This window comes from Mesoplodon bidens (assembly GCF_964165515.1).
Source record: "Mesoplodon bidens genome assembly, chromosome: 2".
In the NCBI taxonomy this organism is placed as follows: domain Eukaryota; kingdom Metazoa; phylum Chordata; class Mammalia; order Artiodactyla; family Ziphiidae; genus Mesoplodon; species Mesoplodon bidens.
In genome coordinates, this window is record NC_138177.1 from 156,575,175 (window position 1) to 156,596,837 (window position 21,663).

Consider the following 21,663-nt stretch of genomic DNA (forward strand, 5'->3'; position numbering starts at 1 on the left):
GTTCTGAGATTTGACAGTTGAAACCATTCACCAGTGCTAGTGAAAATAAAGATAAGCCCCTCACCCCCAAGGATCTCAGTGATGGGGTCCACTGGAACTTCTGACGCTTGAATTAGCCCTGCGAGTTCCTCAAGCACATGGAGATACCTGACAGAAACAGGCCTGAGGTGTAGAAAATGTGGAGTGTGGTATTTCTTTTGTACTGGCAATGAGCACTTTAGAACAGAAGCTCTTTGGAATAGTACTATAAAAAGAAGAAAATTTTAGGGATGTCATGTGCAGAGCCTAGGCTTTAAAATACGAAGAAAAAGCCACAGCAACTTGTGTTGTCCGTCATTGAGTCTGCAGGGGGAACCTAACGGGACAGGAGTGCTGGACTGTCGAGGAGTCCTGGGGCTAGCACGTCTCAGGGACCACAGTTCTTTCCCATGAAAATGACAGAGCACAGGCCATTTTAGTGGAATCTTGGGATTAATTGCTCAGGACACCTGGATGAGGGTAAAAGCTATGACTTCAAATTTGAGGTTAGAGTGTAGAGGGCTTGTTTGACTCAGTGGAACACAGCTCTTCTTGTTGGACTGCAGTTCAGCCAGTGAGCCTGGAAGCCCTAGCCGGGACAGGTATCCGACCTGAGCCCCTTTCCAAGAGAACACTGAGCACTTGAGGCCTTCTGACCGAGGGGAGATGTTAGTGCCGCCTTAGTCATGCTAGTTGTGAAGTTTGACTGAATGGTGGCACTCGTTGAGCTGCTGGTGTGCCCTGAATCAAGGATTTATGTCACTCATTTAGTCTTCTGGGTCTGTGAAATCAGAAGACTCCTGAACCTCCAAACTGAGTTTAGCTTACGAGGAATAGTAAAATGCACTTGTCTACAGGCCATGGCCCAGTCATGAATAATTAGAACTGAGAGTGAGGTTTGGGCTAGTCAGGCTGTAGGGTTGGGGTTTGATTGTCTGCAGAGCAAAGTGAACAAATCAGTGCTGGGGGAGGAGCCGAGGTCCAGGCAGCTCACAGTGGACACCGTGACCTGTATTTCTTTCCCGCACATGTTTACTTTCTTGAAACCCATGGGTTTGACCCGGCCATTGCCTCCTACCCAGGCAGTCCAAAACTTAAGGAGGATGGGGTCCAGTGACTTGGCAAGCGGGGATAGGATGATACGGTATAAACCGAAAACTCCAAAATGAGGTACTAGAACTGCACTGGAGTAGGGATGATGAAAAGGTATCAAATAAGGGCAAGACTGAGGCCACAGGAGCCCGGGTTAAGGGACAAGATGAATTGCGGGGCAGAGAAGCAGCTTTGTGTGGCTGGAAATAAGTAATAGTATGGAGTGACAGTGAGAAAGGAGCTGCTCCACCTGAGAGGGATACAGCCAAAAGGGGTGAATTCTGAGTCTCGCTGTTGGAGTTGGCAAATCCCAAGGTTGGCCACGTACAGAGACTTCCTGGGCCACACCGCCTTCTGCTGTCCAGCCCGGAGCCTGGCTGCCAGACTGTAGGTGTTGCACCACGCTGGGGCGGTGGTGTGGCCTCTGACAAATACATAGGTGGGACCAGGGGAGGGGTATGGCTTCACTCAGGAAGCTTTTTTTATTACAAAGGGCTTAGGATGGGGTAGTAGTGCTTGCTGAGACTCATATGGAAATTATCACTTCTTCGGTGCAATAATGCCTTCCAGTTGGGCCTGAAAAACAAAAGCAAACTCCGTTAATATTTGAAACTTGCAGCCTGACACAAATAGCTGAGAGGTGATAAAAGTCTCCGGGAAGAATAATTCAAATGCTACCACTCCAAGTGTCTTTCCCTTCATTCCCAACTCCATATTTTCTAGATTAGCTGGTCTCTGGCTTGGCATTCAGTCTTGCTGCATTAGGAGAAATCAGAGCTATCCTGGTTTCCATACAATAGCTGCTCAGTGTGTAATATAAGGCATTGAAGAGGAAACTGAATAAAAGTTGTTGAAATAGTGGTTTTTCAAGGCTCAGATTTCAAGCCTGAGTATGTCTGCTAAGTTAAACATTTGGCTCTCTGGTTTGGGAGCCTGGGAGCTCTGTGCCGGGACAAGAGGTTTTGGAAACAGCAGATTTTCAGCCACTGAGACAACCTGATACCCAGTTAGAGAAAATTGCCACCATTGAGTAGGGAGCTGTCCATCTTGTGTGTAAAGCTTCAGACACTTGGGAGTTATTTAACTCTGCTCCTCGGGCAGCCAGTAAAATAATTCACTCTCAGGGTGTGTGAACAGATCTCTTAAGTAGGTCTATTCTGCGGACTGCAAACACTGCTTTATTTGCAGTGCAGCTTTGAGCCAATAAAAATAACTCACTTCTAAAGAGTCCTTCACCCTGGGGATTCCAAGGTTGCTTGTAAATGTTAGAAAGATGCCAAGGTATTCTGCTTTGCTCTTGCCGCCAATACCATAGGAGGAACTGAGGAACTTGAGCTTATGATAAAAGAATATGGCAGATAAGGGAGGCAGCTTCAGAGACTCCTAAGTAAACAGATTCACATCTGGCTGTGAAAGTTTCTTTGTTTTGTTAAACTCAGCAACAAGAAAATCTATGTCATCCTCCACTAGCAATTAACACAAGCCCTTCTTTATCTCAAATGCCTGGCCTTGGCTTGTAGTACCAACAAGCCTGCCAATCGCAAGAATGTAAGCTTCTATGAAACGAGGGAGGAAAAGGAGATACATCTAGGGGCCCCTCCGGGCCAGGGCCATGGGAGACTGCCACTGAACGTCAATAGGCCATATATCTAGAGCAGTGGTTCTCAAACTTTGGCAAACATCAGAATGGAGAATGTTGCAGCATGCAGTGATTCTGCCCACCTTCACCATTTGTTGGTAAAAAAAAGTATATTTTACTCTTTCCGACGAAGTTTGAATCCTGTTTTATCTCATAATTAACACTTGTTTCTGCAAGATTAGCAAAATGATGACAATTGATGAAGTTCTGTAATGGGCGCATGGATGTGTATTGCATTATTCTGCGTTGTGTTTCAAAATTCTCATAATAAAAAGTTAAAAAAAAAATCACCTGGAGACCTTGTTAGAATGGCTTGCTGGACCCCAACCCCAAAGTTTCTGATTTAGTAGCTCTGGGCTGGGCCCAATGATTGGTATTTCTGAAAGTTGCGGTGATGAGGATGATGCTGATTTGGGGCCCAACCCTCTGAGCACCTTTGGACCAGACAGAGCCTGGAGCTTCAGAAGCCTGGCCCCCTGCCCAGCCCTTTTCACTAGTCCCCCTCCCTCCCTGCAGCTGGATAAAAGGATACCATCAGCAAAAGGGCTTTGATGAAAAGTGCCTACAGCTGGGTTCCTCTGACCACACACCTCGGGAAGGTTCCTGATTTGAAATGGTTCTTCCGTCTCGAAGGGCCTTCCCTGCCCGCCCCGAATGCAGGGCCTCAGAGGGAACTGCAGGTAGGAAAGCACTCCCATGAGAGCCGGCTGGAGAGACTCAGCCCGCTCTAAGAAGTCTCCAAAGCGCCAGCTGCCATGGGACAGACGTCCCGCTTCTTGACATAGCCACCTCTCCCAGACGATAGGCAACTTCTATCCAAGGGGAAAAAAATCCTCCACTGGAGAACCAGCTGAGGTGTCATGGGGGTTCAGAGCTGAGTATACAGCCTCTCTTCAGAGCCAGATGGAGATGGACAGAGAATCTGGGTAATGATCCCTCACCTCTCCCCAAAAGTCAGCGTCCTTTACTCCTTGGCAGTATTGAAAGTCAGTGTAGGACAAGGAACCAAATACTTGGCCTGCTCAGCTGGCAGGGCCGGGGGTGGGGACAGGGGTGGCAGGAGCTCCACCTGGGCCTGGGCATCGATTACCTTCAGCTGCTGATTAGTCCGCTTCAGGAACTGAATCTCTTCGTTGTGCTTTGTCACCTCCACCTGTCTCCTCTCACTCTCCCGCTTCTCCATGGCCTCACATTTTGCCTTCTGCTCATTCACTTGCCTCTCCAAATCTCGCTTTTCCGTTTCTAATTCTGCAATCTGAGGACAGAATCCCCAGTCATGCTGGGACGTCGCCAAGTGGACGGGGCAGTGTGAGTGCCTGGGTGAAGGGGACCTGGGACACAGCTGTCCAACCCAAGGCATTGCCAGGGTCTGTACTGCCACCCAGTGGGAGGTCAGTGACTGGCAGGGCATGTCCAAGGGGAGACAACTCTGCCATGACTGGACTGGCCATGACACTGAACCAAAGGGTCCTCACTAAGGTGATGGGAGAGCACCTAGGAGGCCGGAATTTGGTGCTGGAATGACGAGCTGTGGCCCTGAGATGGACAGAAGAGTCGAAGAGGGCCAAAGTCTCCTGGTGGAACCACTCACTTTCCTCTCCATGTCTGACTTCCCCTGCTCGGCCTGCAGCGCCTTCCTCATGCCAAATGCCACGCTGCTCTCATACAGGGTCTGGTAGGCAGCGATGGTCATGCGGATCTCGTCCCGGACTCGCAGCAGCAGCAGCCCTCGCTCCGCACAGCTGATGGTAACCTCGCGGATCAGCTCATCTGCCGAGGCACGCATGGCGAGGTCGGAGAAGGCAGGCAGGAGGGTAAATGCACCGCACCTACTGCGAACCACCTTCCTACTGGGAAGTCGGAAGGGCACTAGGGTACGTCCTCCTCACTTGGAGATGGGCCTCAGGGAGGCGCCTTGCCATGCAGCCACTGCTCTGAACTTGGCAGTTGGGAGTACAGGCCATCAGCAAGCCTGGTCTGGCCAGTGCAGAGGCAGACAAGAGCCCAGGTTTGTCTGTGGCCGTGGGGGCCCTCTCTTCCACCGTTAGGCAGAAACTGGGTGCTGTTCAAAGAATTCTGACTTTTTCAATATAAACATGGTGGCTGTTTTAAAGCAGCTGGAAACTCCTATGTGCCCCCTTGGCTGGACTGGTTTGGGGCCAGAAACAGCAGGGTCTAGAGCTTGTCCACCCGTCTCCTCCATAAATGCTGACTGGGAGGGCAAACCAGAATCACACTCAGACTGAAGGGAGCCTGCTAGCCCTGTGCAGCTGCCTCAGGGTTTGGATGCGGTTTGCATGTCTGAGTCCACACGAGCTGGTGAGACTAGACTGAGGGCTAGTCATCTGACACCAGCACCCAAGGAGGGAGATCTCAAATCCCTGCGTCTGTCGGGTCACAACAAATCACCCTGAAATATTTTTCTGGACCAAGGCCTAATGTTGATGGATCGATATAAATATAGAACATTAAATTTTTCTGATTAAAAAACTAACACATTGGGACTTCCCTGGTGGTCCCACGCTTCCACTCCAGAGGGTGCGGGTTCAATCCCTGGTCGGGGAACTAAGATCCAGCAGGTCGTCAGGAACACGGTGACTGACAAGGTGGGGTGGGGGACTGGTAAGAGAGGTGGGCTGGGAGGGGGAAGAGGGCACGATTGGCAGTTCCTGGGTGGGTCAGGTGGGGGGAGACAGACATTCCAGGATGGGGCAGGCTTCAGCTGCGGGGGACTCAGGGCCTGGATCTGTGCGAAGGGAAGGGAAGGAGGAAGTAGAGGGTGGTGTAGCTTCCCTCGAGTACCGCTCACCGAAACACTGCGAGTACAGCTCCCGGCGCACTGGGCAGATACCGGTCTCCCGGGCCTGCCGCTGCTTCAGCTTCAGGTCCAGCTGCTCCTGGAGGTGGACCACATCCATCCTGGTGCTGGGGGTGCTGGACACCTGCTGGATCCAGAGCTGTGTGTCCTCCACCCACTCCCTGCGGGACAGACACAGCCAGGCTGAGCGAACCCCATCCACCAGACAGGATCCTCAGGATGTGAGCAGAGATGGCCCTTTGTGCTCTCTGCCTGGGAGGAGTGAGGGGCGGCTCTGTCCCCGACCCACCAGAATCCTCCATCGCTTCCTCCCTTGATGAGTGTGTGGCTCCAAAGCCACACCCACTGTGCCACCTCCACGGGGCCCCTATCTTGGGGCTAGGCTATCTTCATTCTCCCACGACCCTCTGTGAGGTCATCATCCACGGTCCAGATCTTACACTCCTAACATGTTGAGGGCAGATTGATGGTGGTTGTTGCTTGATCTGAACGGAAGGCCCAGCGGAAATTCCCACCAACTTGTGGGTAGGAGACACAGGGGACTATAAACCTTGTGCCAGCCAGAAAGAGGTGAATGGTGCTCGCTTCAGCAGCACATATACTAAAATCAGAAAGAGGTGAATGTATGTATTGGGGGTGTGTACCTATATGGGCCCCCCGTAGCGAACCTTGTGTCAGAGACACAGCCAGCTTCTGGAATTACGACGGGGGCCCTGAGGGCAGAACCACCATGAGGGAGAGGATTCCATGCATTGTTGAAAGGGAAGCAAATGAAAAACACCCTCCCCTCCTTTGACCTCCATTTCAGAGGAGATTGCAGTCTGGCTTTTACTGTTTCCCCTTTCCATCATAACTTGAAAAACTGCTGTCAACTTATTACCTAAAAACAGTTGAAAGGCACTGTGATCACAATGATCATTGTGGCTGCAGAAGAAAGAAGAAGGGTAAGGGGATGGTGAAGAAGGGAGCTCTCCTTTTAGAAAGGAGTCTGAAGGAAGGCCTCCTAGAGGAGGACTCAGGACTCCTCACTCCCAGTGCAGGGGGCCCGGGTTCAATCCCTGGGAGCTGGACCCCACATGCATGCCGCAACTGGGAGTTCTCATGCCACAACTGAGGAGCCCGCCTGCCGCAACTAAGACCCAGCGCAACCAAATAAATAAATTAAAAAAAAATAGATGGTGGAAGCAGAGTAAAAAGCAGTCAGATTTGGAAAATAATTTGAAGGGAAAGCCAAAAGAATGTGATGAAGGACAGGACATGTGATGTGAGAGATCAAAGGGAATGAAAGGTGGCCTGTGCCCCTAGTGGAAAGGAGAAGACTGAGAATGAGCTGGGTGGGGGAAGGAAGACATTGTGATTTAGTTTGGACATGTTGAGTTTGAGATGTCTATTAGACATCTTCATGAAGGTAATGAGGAAGTAGTAGAATATATAGGTCTGGAGTTTAGGGGAGAGGACAGGGCTGCAGAAAGACCTGTGGGAGCAATCAGCATATAAGTGATGTTTAAAGCCATAAGCCTGGGTGAGAGCACTCAGGAAATGATGGCAGATAGAGAAGAGGTCTCCCCACTACCCACATTCCCAGGATCTACCCATGTGCAAGCTCTAGAAACTCTAGGATGCTGGGAGGAAATCTCAGTCAGAAACAGAGACAAGGTGCCTCCTCTCCTCTCACATCCCCAAGTTCAGGGATGCAAAAGCCTGGGCCTCCTCCCAGCCACTGCTTTTTTACCTCGGGGGCAGGATGGCATTCAAGATTTCTTCTGCCTGCTTTGTAGGATCTGGGACACAGGAAGTTGAGGGGAGCTTGGTCTTTGGTGGCTGTGGGACGGGACCTGAGGGTCCGGGCTGCTGAGGGCTGACTTTCAGTGGCCGAACCTGAGAGGGAGGGACAAGTTGGGGCAGGAGGTGATTCAGACACTCAGCTCCACACACCCTGGCCCACTGGGTTGCTCCAGCTCTCCTGCACATCTCTCCCCTCTTCCCAGCTCACTTTCCCCCGTCTTCTCAGCCGAAGTTATGTTTCAGAGCTGAAGGAGGTCACGAAGAATCTCTGGTTCCACCCCAACCTAATGCTTGTATCTTCTTGAAGAAATGTTTCTGGCACAGCTGCTCAGGCCTCTGCTCTAGTGATGGGGCAATCACTCCCAGATCTATTCTTGGGGCTACCGTGAAAAAGAGTGAGCCCCATCCATCTCCCTGTGACTTTCTTCCCCATCCTAAATCTGCCCTTTGGGGTCACCCAACATCTGGGCTTCTTGTACCGCTCTTACCCTCCTTCTCCGGTCCCAATTCCCTTTACTCCCAGTCACTGCAGCCTCTGTCCCTCGGGACTCCCGATCCTCAAGGCAGGGATCGGTCTTTCCCCATCGGAGCTTCGTGCTCCCCCACCTTCTGAGACCCGTCCTTACTTTGGGGCTCCGTTTCTCTCTGTTCCGGCTCACCAACACCGGGGTGTCATACTTGAGCAGAGAGTCCGCGGGGGGAATCATGGCGGCGGCGGGGGTAGTAGCCCAGCTGCGGTCCTCCAGTCAGGCCTTGTTTGCCGTCGCCATGGAAACCTCCCCTCCGCCCTCATGGCCTGGGCGGGGCTTCGGGGCGGGGCGGAGCCATCAGCGCGAGAGTTTCTGCTCAGCCTTCGCGGAGAGATCTCTTAGCTTAGTTTAGCAGGCCACGTGCTCACCGGGTCGCCTTGGTACTCTTGGAAGCAGGGAAAACATCAGTTCCGAATCCCTGTGCTGCGTCTAGCTCGTGATTTGAATTAGGTGCAGATCACCTTCGTTGACCCTCAATTTTGTCATCTGCAAAATGGGAATCATCTGACTCCTCAGCGAAGGGTTGGGGAAGATTCCCAGAGGAAGGCATCTCAAGTTGCCGGGTTTTAAAAAGCATTGGCTTTTAAGTAAATGGAGAAATGACAACATAACAGAAAGCGCAAGAAGAGAGGGTAAATACTAATGATTTGCCCACGGGCTACCATCTGTGATTGCATTTCCTTCTCTTCCTCTTTCCTTGGTATTCCCAAACGTAAATGTAATCACACACTGCGCACAATTTTGTATCTTGCTTCTTTCGTTTAACAAGTCAGGGTTTTTTCCATTGTCATATAGTTTGTAAATAGCATTGCGAATGGCGACATAACATCTTTCCTATCGCTGGGCATGTAGGTTGTCTCTGTGCTCCGTAATTACTATAACAGGGCAACAAACATCCTTGAGAGTAGCTTTTTCCCAAAAGTTTGCTTTTGAAACTTAAATCTCCCGCCTCTCGAGTCGGGTCACTAAGGCCCCGCCCACTCCGGAATCGTATCGCGTTATCTCCGTCACAAGGGTTTCTGGGAGAGCGTGCACTCGGAAGCGGAAGTCCTAGAGTCAGGTCCGTCATTTCCTTCGGGGACAGGAGTGCTTCGGACATCTTTTTCCTGGGCTCCGCAGGTTTCTTAGTATGAAGGAGGTGAAGAGCGAGCGCGATCGGGGGAGCCGACGAAGGCACCGGGACGGGGACATGGTGGCGGCGGCGGCGGCGGTGGTGGTGAAGCAGGAGCGCCTCAGCCCGGAATCCGCGCCTCCCGTGCACCGCCGCCCGGACTCCTCCGGCGGTAGTCCGTCCCCACCGGCCGGCGAGTCGGGCCGCCCGAGTCACCGCGGGAACCGAGCCCGAGGAGGTAGCCGGTAAGTGAGAAGCAGCCCGGGGTGGACCTTAGGTCGGTTTCATTGAGAAAGGAGAACAGGGCTAGAGCCAGAAACACACCTTGAACGCTGAGCGCTGCAGCTTGGACTTAATCCTAAGGCGATAGAAGTGACCGGTTGTGCTTGTGTTAAGGAACGTTTACTCTGTTACCTGTCACTTGCGTCATAGCTGGGCGTTAAGCGCCTAATGCCTGCTGGACAGGATCTCGTTCCACCATTTCTGGGTACCCAGCATTTCACCGGGTATGGTCCAGTTTAAGTTGTTCGTTAAGCAATGATCGTTTAAGTTGAAATGAAAGATTTTCCCCATTTGCCTGCAAACGGAGTGCGGAAGTTATCTTTTCAGTTATCTGCCCCAAGAAGTTTACATATCGAGGGCCTAGGCGATCTGTCTAATACTCTGTGGAAAAATATTGTCTCTTGTTAGACTCGTTCATTTATTAATTCATTCGACGTAGCTTTACTGAGTACCTATTACGTGCTAAAGACCATCGTAGGTTATAAAATAATGTGGAAAAATATTTATGTAACACTTGAAAAAATATACGTATGTATATGTAGAAAAAAGAAGACCGTCCTAGGTTCTGGGGCGGCAAGGATGAACATAGATGATCTCTACCCTGGTGAAACTGACCGTGCTGTAGCCCTGAGACAAAATAACAAGCAAATTTAAAAAACAATAGTTTCAGTTAGTAACAAGTATTAGGGGTAGGTTAAAACAGTAATGTGATAGTGAGAGGGTAGAGGGAAATGGTTCTCACTGAACCACTCTCTGAAAAGTCCACCATTTGACCTGAGACCTGAATGGTAAGAATAATCCAGCCTTGTAAAGATCTAGGCAGAGGGAATAGCCTGTGCAAAGAACTTGAAGTGGAATCAATTGTGTTCCTTCTAGAAATGGGGGATGGGGGGGGTGGATCCAGTACAGGGATCAAGGAGAGTGGTTGGAATGAGGTGGGAGAGGGAGGAGATAGAGCCAGAGGACTTGCTGATTGATTGGTTGATTGAGTGTGATTGTGTGGGAGAGGAGCGTGGGGGGCTGCTGGTGGTGAGCAGAAAAAGAATCAAGGGTGACTTCTAGGTTTTTGGCCTGAGGAACAGGGTGGATGGTGGCGCCAGTTACCCAGATGGCAAAGACAGAGGAAAGTTTCTTGAGGGGATGGGAATCTAGAGTTATGTCATCTACATGAGAAGTTCCAGTAGGCAGTTATGTATGTGGCAGACATTAGGGCTAGAAAAGTGAAACTCCTTACTTCTTTAGTGTGATCAGCAGAGACCTGCACAAATGTGGTGTTTGTGTTAGTAGGTAAGCCTGATACTTGAAGCTAATTTGTATTAGGGAATGAAAATTGAGATAAAATCTGCGTGTATCATTCTCTGAACAGGTCTCCAGCCAGAAAGAAAAACAAGTCCTCAGGGAGAAGAAGCAAGTCTCCCCGGAGTAAGAGAAGCCGAAGTCCTCACCACTCAACAGTCAAAGTAAAGCAGGTAGGTGGATTCAGATGTTTTCATACTGGCTCCAAACCTAGAGCCTGTCCCATCATAGCTAAAGAGTGTTGTGTATGTGTTCTCCTGTCCTTGCGATGGGCTTTTCTAAAAACTGGGTTTGTTTTTTTTCCCTGCTTGCTTTGTTAAGTTAAACCTTTTATTTTGAGGTAATTGTTGATTCACATGCAGTTGTAAGAAATAATACAGAAGTGGCTGTTTCTCCCAATGGTAACATCTTACAGAATTATAGAACAGTATCACAGTCAAAGCGTTGACATCAGTGCAGTCAAGGAACAAAACATTTCCATCACAATGATCCCTCATGTAGTCCTTTTATAGTCACACCCAGTTCCCTCCCACCCTTACCCCTCAACTCCTGGCAGCTTCTAATCTCTTCTCCATTTCTATAATTTTGTCACTTCAAGCATGCTGTGTAAATGGAATCTCACAGTACAAGCCTTTAGGGATTGGCTTTTTTCACTCAGCAAAATTCTTTAGAGATTCTTTCAGGTTGTTGCCTCTCTCCGTAGTTCATTCCTTTTTATTGCTGAGTCGTATTCAGTGGTATGGATTTAACCATTTGCCCATTAAAGAATATCTGGGTTGTACCAGTTTTTTGACTATTAAACATAAGGCTGCTACGTGGACATTTGCGGGCAGGTGTTTGTGCGAACATAAGTTTTCTTTTCTCTGGGACAGATGCCCGGGAGTGCAACTGCTGGATGGTATGGTAGTTGTGTGTTTAATTTTTTTAAGAAATTGCCAAACTTTTCCAGAGTGCTGTGTTAGTTTGCCAGGTCTTCCATAACAAAATTCCACAGACTGGCTGCCTTAAACAACGGAACCTATAATTTTCACACAGTTCTAGAAGCTAGAAGTCCGAGATCAAAGTTGCAGCAGTTTGGTTTCCCCTGAGGCCTCTCTCCTTGGCTTGCCTTCTCCCCTGTGCCCTCACATAGCCTTTCCCTCTGTGCTCCTATCCCTGGCTCCTAGCTCTTCCTTTAACCACATCAGCCGTATTGGGTTAGGGTCTCACTCATTTTAACTCAATCAGTTCTTCAAAGAGCTTATCTACAAAAAATTTGGTTACATTCTAAGATGTGGAGGTTGGGACGTCAACATATCAATTTGGGGGCACGATTCAGTCCATAACAGTGGCTGTACCATTTTACATTTCCACCTGTCATGTGAGTGATCCAGCATTTGGTACTGGCACCATTTTTTTATTTTAACCATTCTTACAGGTGGGATAGTGGTATTGTGATCTTAATTTGCATTTACCTAGTGGCTAATGGTATTGAACATCTTTTCATGCGCTTATTTGCCATCTGTATTTCCTCTCAGGTGACATGTGTCTTCAGATCTTTTGCCTATTTTCTAGATGGATTATTTGGTTTTTTTTACTATTGAGTTTTAAGAGTTCTTTTTTAATATTCTTAGATACTAGGCCTTTTAGGGTGAGTGGTTTGCCAGTATTTTCTTCCAGTCTGTATCTTTTCTGGTCATTCTCTTAACAGGATTTTTCTCAGAGCAAAAGTTTTAGTTTAGATGGAGTCCAGCTTATCTATTTTTCTTTTCGTAGATTATGCTTTTGGTGTCATGTCTAAGAACTTTTTCCCTGGCCCTAGATCCTGAAGATTTGTTTTTTCCTTAATGTTTTTCATGTAAGTCCCTGGTCTATTTTAAGTTTGTTTTACTATAAGGTGGGAACAATCTTGTTTATATCTATTAAAAAAAATCTTGTTAGGATTTTGATTGGAATAGTGTTAAACTTGCATTTTGGGGTGAGTTGGGTTTTTAAAATTATTATTATGTTGAGTCTTCTAGTCTATGAACATAGGTGTGTCTCCGTTTATTTAGCTCTTTGATTTCTTTCATCAGTGTTTGTAGTTTTCAGTGTACAAGTCCCATACGTGTTTTGTTAGATTTACACTTAAGTAATTTGTTTTAGTGACTGTAAGTGATATTTTAAATTTCATTGCTTACTTGTTCATTGCTAGTACATAGAAATAAAATTGATTTTTGTATGTTTGTCTTATATCCTGTGACCTTACCGAACTCATTCATTTACTTTAGGAGGTTTTTGGTAGATAACTTGGGATTTTCTACATAGATAATCATATCTGCAAATAGGCACAGTTTTATTTCTTCCTTTACAGTGTGTATGCATTTTATTTTCTCTTGCTGCACTGTCTGGGACTCCAGCACTATGTGGAATAAGAGTAGTGAGAGCAAACGCTCTCGCCTTGCCCTCAGTCCCAATGGACAAGCATTCAGTCTTCTTTTTAAAGAAGCTCTTTGTTACAAAGTGCAAATAGAGACACTGGCATTAAGAAAATGGATTTTCTTATGAATTTGAGAGACTGTGGGCCAACTGTCTGCTACCTAAAAAGATACAAAGCCCGACAGTCTTGATGGTCTGTTGTATGAGTTGGTCAGGCACCGCCTTGGCTATCTCAGAATTCAGCCACTGGCACCCCAGTACCCAGATAGAACCTCTCAAACCACTTGTAGTTTTGTGTGTGTGTGTGTGTGTGTTTATGTACAACTTGCTACTTTTTTGATTTAATAATTTTGGCATGTTACATTTTGTAGATTTAAGGTGCAGAGCTGTGTTACTTCGATACATTTATATAGTGTAATATGATTGCCATTGAAGCAGTATTTACCACATTACATCATTATAGTGCAGTATTATTGTAGAGAACTTGCAGTTCTTTACCTCTGGTTTCTAAATCAGCACTTTACAGTGAATCCTGGGGCTTATAGCATGGAACTGTTTTGTGATTATTGTTATTTTGAAGTGTCTTAGTTTGCTTTTCTATGCTAACTTCCCTCCTGACCTCAAATTATCTCTTAAAAAAGCTGATTTCATTGTATTAATCAGCTAGAAATTTGGAAATGGTTCTCGAGCAAAAGGGTTTGAGGGCTTGACAGGCAGCTGAAAGTCAGTGACTTTCACCTGGATTGTAAGAGTGCACACAGCCTCTGACTTAAGCAGCATGACTTGTACTTACAGATATTCTCTTCTGCACCACTCAGCCACCATTAAAAAAATAAAGTTATCTCGGGCTTCCCTGGTGGCGCAGTAGTTGAGAGTCTGCCTGCCGATGCAGGGAACACGGGTTCGTGCCCCTGTCCGGGAAGATCCCACATGCCGCGGAGCGGCTGTGCCCGTGAGCCATGGCTGCTGAGCCTGCACGTCCGGAGCCTGTGCTCCGCAACAGGAGAGGCCACAACAGTGAGGCCCACGTACCGCAAAAAAAAAAAAAAAAAAAGAAAACAAAAGACAACAAAAAAAATAAAGTTATCTAGCGCAGGGAATTATATTCAGTATCTTGTAATAACCTATAATGGAAAAGAATCTGAAAAAGAATATATGTGTGTGGGTGTGTGTGTATGTATAACTGAATCACTTTGCTATATGCCTGAAACTAACACAACATTGTAAATCAATTATACTTCAATTAAAAAAAAAGGAGGAGGGGAACAGGATTGTGGAAACCTCAGAAAAAAAAAATAAATTTATCATTTGCTTTTTCATCATAACACAGAATTCTGTAAAATAGAAAGTGAGAGTATGGTTTATGTAGTGTATGGTTACTTCTCTCATTAGCCTCAAAATCACACCCCTTCCCACAAACAAAAAAATCACCTCACTTCCCAGAAGTAGCCATTTTAATAGTTTGATATTTATACTTCAAGGCTCTGTTATACTTAACGTTATCTTCTTTTCCTTTATGTTTTGGTGTGTGTGTGTGTGTGTGTGTGTATTCTATGCAAAGATGTTCATTAAAAAATACATATTATCCTACTTATCAATAAGTGAGAGTATATGTTGAAATCTTAGTTATTTTGTGTTATCTGGTTTTGTAATTTGTCATATTCTCTCCATAGTGTCTACTAATTTTGCCTGGTATATACTTTTTGGAAACGAAGACAGAATTGCCCATTGGATTTAGCAACATGGAGGTCATTGGTGACCTTGACCAGCAATTTTAGTGGAGTAGTAAGGGTGAAGCCTAATTGGAGGGTTCAAAAGAAGATGGGAGAAGAATTGGAGACTGATTAAAACCAAACTGTTTGAGGAGTTTTACTCAAAGAGGAGTGAAGAAACAAGGTGGAAGCTGACATGGGAAATGAGTTCTAGAGAAGAGCAGGTGCCTGTGCTGATGGGAATGATGCACTGCAGGACGGGGAAGTAGATTACGCACAAGAGAGATGAGAGTCACTGGAGTAATATTCTGGATGAGAGGGAAGCTCCCAGATGTAGGAATTGGCTTTAGGTAGAAGCATAGATAGTTTCCTTATGGTAACAGGAAGGGAAGATAGAGTATATGGGTACAGATACTGATGGGTGGGTAGATGTAGAAAATCCCTTCTGAGTAAATAAGGGATGGGGAAGACCATGTAGGAGATCTGAGGACAGAGAAGTGGTAAAACAGTCATCTGGGAGAATGACTAGATCAAGAAAATGTAGGATGTTTGCTGGGCGTCATTAAGGAGGCTTGGCGTCATGCTTCTAAGGTAGGACCATTCAGAATGGTTTGTGGTTTTTCTCTAGCCACTTTGCTGTGCTTAATGCTGATTGTGGTTTTGCCAGGACAGTGCAACAGAATGGCATAGGGGCAAAGGATTTGAATATCTCCGCATGGGAGTGATCATACTGCTTGACCATGGAAATTTTTTTTTTTTTGCGGTACGCGGGCCTCTCACTGTTGTGGCCTCTCCCGTTGCGGAGCACAGGCTGCAGACGCACAGGCTCAGTGGCCATGGCTCACAGGCCCAGCCACTCCGCGGCATGTGGGATCTTCCCGGACCGGGGCACGAACCCGTGTCCCCTGCTTCGGCAGGCGGACTCTCAACCACTGCACCGCCGGGGAAGCCCTTGACCATGGAATTAAGTTAGGAAGGGAAGAGAGCGAGGGACTGTGCAAAGGTAAGAGGATCAAAGGCTTGGATGAGTCTTATTGAGATAAGGATTGTTAGAGTTGGGTAAAGTGTGAGCTGGAAAGATGGGCAGAAGGAGGACTGCTTAAAATTGAAATTGTAGAGGGGTTGCAGTTATTGGAAATGAAAAGGTCCGTGTATAACCTTGGGGGTGAGTGGCTGAAGAGAAGGGAGGAGACAAATAAGATGATGGGAAGAGAGAAATGCAAAGAACAGAGATGCCAGCATGTTATCGAAACGACCAAGAGTAATGCTGGAGAGAACGACTTGAGCTGGAAGTAAAACGGGCACAAAGTGAGGGGAAGTGGCTCAGGATTAGTAAATGACAGCAGCACTGAGAGTAACGGGTGACAGTGGTCTCACGTGGGATCCACAGCTGGGTTTTTTAGGGAGAAAGAAAAGGGTGGGGCGTGTTCTGGAATTGGCAGTGAGAAGCAAGGAAGACACCTGCCATATGTCCAGACCCAGAGATGGTGGGAGTTGGGGGAGGTCAGCCACCAGTTGAGGAGCTGCAGGGGAGCAGTGTGCTCAGGGCAGAGCCAGGGTTCTGTTAGAGCAAAAGGAGATGGGGACGATCTGAGAAAACGTGGAGGATGTAGATCAGTTTTGCTGAGCTTTCCATTCCAGGGGGCGTAGTGCAACAACAGCTTCAGGAGTTGAAGAAGGGGACAGATTGGGCGACAGAATCCTTGATGTACAGAGCCTTATGGGGATTAGAGTACAAGGGAGGTAGAGGTGATGACCTGGACTCTGTGACTTCTTACAGTGACTCATTTAATCAGGGATAAAGGGCGTAAGGAGATGAGTTCTGGTTAACTCAAGGCAGATGGTGGTGGCGAACTTGTGAATGTCTTGGGGTAGGAGGGTTGGGTGTCTGAGGCTCCCTGCCTCTTGATACTTGTCTCTGGAGGCTTGGAAGTCTAGGAAAACTGGGTCCTGCTCTGAGCAAGCAGACCCCTACTTGACCCCTGTGTATGGTAGGGAGAAGGCCTTGAGGCCGGGGGTGGGGTTGGTGGGGGAGTGGAGGCAAGGTCTCAGTCCTGGTGCTCAGGATTTCCTCTCTACCCCTTTCCAGGAGGGGCAGCCTTGCTCATAGTGTGCAGGGGCCCCCCTCTTGAACTCCAATGCTTTAGTTATTAGATTAATCAGGGTAAGCCTATCTTCATGTATTCATTAAATATTTATTTGTTCTGATAATTCCTTGTTAATATCCTTTGCCCATTATCTCCTGTGCTGATTTTCAATGCTCAGTCTTTTTTAAGAAACCATCGTGTGTTTCTTCATTTTTTTCAGATCTTTAAAAAATATATCTGTTACAGTTGACCCTTGAACAACATAGGTTTGAATTGCACTGGTCCACTTATATGCAGATTTTTTTTTTTCAATAGTAGATACTGCAGTACTCCATGGCCCCTGTTGGTTGAATCTGTGGGTTCGGACCCTTGAATACAGAGGAACCAGGTATACAGAGGGTCGACTACAACTAGTTGGAGTGTTGGTGCCCCTGTGCCCCTAACCCCCTCATTATTCAAGGGTCAACTCTAGTAAATTTTTATAGGTTTCTTTTTTTTTAATGTTTAAAAATAAACTGCTTGTTTATTTTTGTCAGGATAAATCTGTGATGGTACTATTGCTACCCCTCTTGAGTTCTTAGGGCTACACTAATAATAAAATTGACACAGGGCATGGGGCTTCCCTGGTGGCGCAGTGGATGAGAGTCCGCCTGCTGATGCAGGGGACACAGGTTCGTGCCCCGGTCCAGGAGGATCCCACATGCCGCGGAGCGGCTAGGCCCGTGAGCCATGGCCGCTGAGCTTGCGCGTCCGGACCCTGTGCTCCACAACGGGAGAGGCCACAACAGTGAGAGGCCCGTGTACCGCAAAAAAAAAAAAAAAAATTTGACACAAGGCAGAAGAACAGGAGAAGAAAACCCACAAATTTAAAAATATGGAACGCTTCACGAATTTGCGTGTCATCCTTGCGCAGGGGCCATGCTAATCTTCTCTGTATCATTCCAATTTTAGTATATGTGCTGCTGAAGCAAGCACTATATGTTTCTTATATGTCTTGCATATTTCTTAATTTTATTCTAGGTATAGAAATCAGATCTTTTAAAATTACTATTACATTTTCTTTGGGGTGTAAGAGAAAGCTAGCTTTTTTTTTTTTACGTAATTATCTTGTATGTGACTACTTAACTCTCTCTGTTAGTTCTGATTCTGTATGCATGTCCCTCTAAGTTTGCCTATAGATGTTCTTGTTTCTTGGGCTCTGAACGTGGGTGTGCACTGTTAGCACTATAGCTGGGCAGCAGCCTAGGGCACCTGTTCTGTGTGGTGGCCTTGGAAGGGGACATGACCACCACTGGTAACCTTATTTCTGTGGGACATTTTGCTCTGAATGCCAAAGTCCAAAGCACAAATGACTTTTTGACTGCAGCTCTATTCATAGACTGTGGACTGCCTTTACTTTCCTGAATCTGTTTGAATTTCAGGAACGTGAGGATCATCCCCGGAGAGGCCGGGAGGATCGGCCGCACCGAGAACCCTCAGGACAGGAACACAGGCGAGCTAGGAACAGTGACCGAGACAGACACCACGGCCACTTCCACCAGAGGAGAAGCTCGGACGAGAGGCCTGGCAGCGGGCAGCCTCAGGGACGGGATCGAGATGCCCAGAACCTACAGGCGCAGGAAGGTGAGCGGGAGTTTCACAACGCCCGGCGCCGGGAGCACCGCCAGAAGAACGAAGCCGGCAGTAACGCATCTCAGGACTCACTTCCTCAGCCTGGCCCTGGCAGCAACAACAAAGACAAAGAAGTGCCTGTTAAAGAAAAGCCAAGCTTTGAACTTTCTGGGGCACTTCTTGAGGACACCAACACCTTTCGGGGTGTAGTCATTAAATACAGCGAGCCCCCGGAAGCACGTATCCCCAAAAAACGGTGGCGTCTCTACCCCTTTAAAAATGATGAGGTGCTTCCAGTGATGTACATCCACCGACAGAGCGCTTACCTCCTGGGCCGACACCGCCGCATCGCAGACATTCCCATCGATCACCCCTCCTGTTCAAAGCAGCACGCCGTCTTTCAGTACCGGTAAGCGTACATCCGCAGAGGGGAACCGAAGTACCAGCAGAAGCCCAGCGTCTCGCTTAGTTAGGATTACTGAGGTCTGTGTGCCCGTATGTGCACACGAAGCCCATACCCCTCGTATCTAGTATTAGTCTTAAGGAGTATTAGTCATCTAACGAATAATCACTTTATACAAGTAATTGCTTACATTTGTATAACAGGCTGGAACTTGGTGTCAGAAATCCAGATTTTGAATCCTGCCACTGCCACCTACCAGGTGTCTGTCCTGGGGCAAGGCAGTCTTCTGGGCTTCGGTTTCTACCTACCTTGCAGGGCTGTTATGAGGGTTAAATGGAGATAAAGCTGAGAGTGCCTGGCGTATGTTAGCTGAATCTGTGTCTTGACAGTTTCCCTAGTACATCTGTTATTGTTGGATGTTCACAGCAGTCCAGTGGGGAGGCGAGGACAGGTGTTAATACCCCATTTGACAGATGAGAATATGAAGCTCAGCAAAGCCAAGTGGCTTGCCTAATAAATAATCACTGTAGTAGAACTCTGGCTCAAATCAATTTTGATTTGAACAATTTTGATCATCTCATCTGTTCCCTTGACTCTGAAGTCCAAATCCACTGGTTTATTCCCATTGGGACAGAAGCTAAAATATGTTGAAATATAGGTGAAAGAAGCATTACATGGATTATAAACAATGCAAAAAGTGTCAAGAAATGCAAAAAAATGTATTTCTTAACCATGGCAAGAGGCCTTGGGTTCTGCATTTTAAGCTTTGATCTACCATGAATCCTCCCCGCCCAGTGACCAGTTCTCACCATTTCTACTTGCTCCCAATTTCTGAATCCATGGCCATGCCTTTCCCTTGATTTCCTAGAGTTTGAACTTGAACTTGTCTAAGCCAGGTTATTTACATCATCTAGACTGTGTTAGCAAAGAGCTGGATGATCTGAGGCAGGATTTCACTCACAGGTTTCTCTCCTTTATCTCTGCCAGGCTTGTGGAATATACCCGCGCTGATGGGACAGTTGGCCGCAGGGTGAAGCCCTACATCATTGACCTTGGCTCAGGCAATGGAACGTTCCTGAACAACAAGCGAATTGAGCCACAGAGATACTACGAACTGAAGGAAAAGGATGTCCTTAAATTTGGGTTCAGCAGCAGAGAGTACGTTCTGCTCCACGAGTCCTCGGACACCTCTGAAGTAGACAGGAAAGAAGACGAGGATGACGAGGAGGAGGAGGAAGTATCTGACAGCTAGCAAACTGAAACACAAGCCGGACTCTCGAGAGACCGTTTCTTTCTGCGAAAGCTTTGGGACTGACTCAGAGGGCGCCCCCGTGCTCTCTGTGACGCCTCTTATTGCCTTAAGTCTTTCTTCTGTTGCTGACCAGCTTATGTTTCAGTGTAAGAAAACTGACTTATGTTTGGTTGAACTTTTTTCTGTGGCACATCAGCCACGTGCACACGCTGTGGGCATTTGTTTTCTGAACAGTCTCACCAACACATTGTGTTTTAGTAGAAGCATCGTGGCTTGAGTTGGTGCTTTCAGAACTACTGTGCAGGAAACTATAAAGCCCTGGTTGAAGGGGAATTATGGCTTGCTTTCTTTGTACAGTTACTTTATTTATATTGTTGTTAAGCTTTGGGGACCGGGTTTGTTTTTGTCTTGGGGGCAAACCCCTAAACAGAGAATCTTACTAAGCTTTGGTTATCACCAAAACAGCCTCCAGAGTATATACCAAAGCTTTGACCTGGTTGAGGTCTTGAGTCATAGAAATTGATTTTGCACTTCGTTGTTTGGGGGTGGGCAGGGGGGTGGGGGAGATTTACCACATGACCTCATTATTGACTGTTGGACTTAAACGGATGCTTTGTGGAGCCTGCTTAAGCTTTTGACTGTACAGGAAGGTCATGGCCACTGCCAGTGGGTGCTGATTACATGTCACGAGAGGCTGAAATGGGTCGTGGATCTGTTTCCTGTGAGAGAACTCTGATTTCTCCATGGAGCATGTACAGAACAATTTTGATCTTCAACTTTGCATTTTTATTTAGAGGTTATCTCCATTCTTCCTTCTTTGAGAAACACACTGTCATTTATGTGGCAGGGTCCTTGCTTTATTCTAACAACGTGTATGTGTTGTGCGGTTTACATGTTTCCATCTTTTTAAAAAAATGTTCGGAGAGGTTGTATTTACCTGGGCAATTGGGAATTGCCCAGTTTCCTAATTTTCCACCAGAGGAATATGTGTAAGTAGGAAAGTCATAACTGCTTACATCTATTTTGTGTGTGTGTGTGTGTGTGTGTGTGTGTGTATGTATGTATATATTTAAAAAATTGTGTGTGAAAGAGCTGCATATTGATTTTCCTATGAGAATGTTTTGTGATGTAAATGTAATACTGCATTACAGGCAAAGGCCTCCCTGCATTTGAAGAGCAGGTTTTCATTTATATGTATTTTTGGAATAAAAAATAATAAAACTTGTAAATATAGCCCCCTTTCAAAGAGTACTTCTTTCCTAGCACAGAGGACCTTGTGTTCATAGGTATATTTGCTGCTAAAGAAATCTTTGTATCAATATTTTGGAGGTAAAAGTAGACAGTTGTGGAGGGTGCCCTGGGGGTGATAGGACTCACCCTGCACTGGAATCCAGATTGTCACATTTCAGCGAGTGAGCGGTGGTCCTGTTGAAGCAGCAGTGCTTTCTGAGTTGGCAGTGAAGGGGTTTTCCTTCCCAGAATAGTCTAGAGTTGGGGCAGGTTATACATAGTGGACCTCATACCAGTTGACCCCTGTCCCTGCTCTTTCACCCTCAGGTGGTGATGGCGGGTGGGATGGGAGGAAGGAGAGATGATGCAAGTCAGTGCTCCTGCTAACTGTTCTCTTGGG

The 21,663-nt window shown here is 47.0% G+C and overlaps 2 protein-coding genes across 3 annotated transcripts; one reads left to right on the top strand and one right to left on the bottom strand.

Annotated features, from left to right (window-relative positions):
• Positions 1-64: 64 nt before the first annotated feature.
• Positions 65-8,128, bottom strand: DNALI1 (dynein axonemal light intermediate chain 1). Of its 2 annotated transcripts, XM_081225262.1 has the most exons (7): positions 7,979-8,128; positions 7,300-7,445; positions 5,559-5,728; positions 4,341-4,519; positions 3,840-4,004; positions 3,340-3,423; positions 65-1,686 (listed from the first exon to the last, which is right to left on the bottom strand). In XM_081225262.1, exons 1-7 carry the CDS (start codon positions 8,057-8,059, stop codon positions 1,651-1,653), a joined length of 861 nt encoding a protein of 286 aa, XP_081081388.1. In that variant the 5' UTR covers positions 8,060-8,128; the 3' UTR covers positions 65-1,650. The 2 variants fall into 2 exon arrangements, with proteins under 2 accessions (XP_081081388.1, XP_081081389.1); XM_081225263.1 differs by lacking the exon at positions 3,340-3,423.
• A 133-nt stretch (positions 8,129-8,261) lies between these two features.
• SNIP1 (Smad nuclear interacting protein 1) lies at positions 8,262-21,266 on the top strand. The gene is made up of 5 exons (XM_081225261.1): positions 8,262-8,514; positions 9,002-9,238; positions 10,642-10,744; positions 18,189-18,787; positions 19,769-21,266. The coding sequence occupies exons 2-5, from the start codon at positions 9,012-9,014 to the stop codon at positions 20,031-20,033; spliced, it is 1,194 nt and encodes a 397-aa protein (XP_081081387.1). The 5' UTR covers positions 8,262-8,514; positions 9,002-9,011; the 3' UTR covers positions 20,034-21,266.
• Positions 21,267-21,663: the final 397 nt, after the last annotated feature.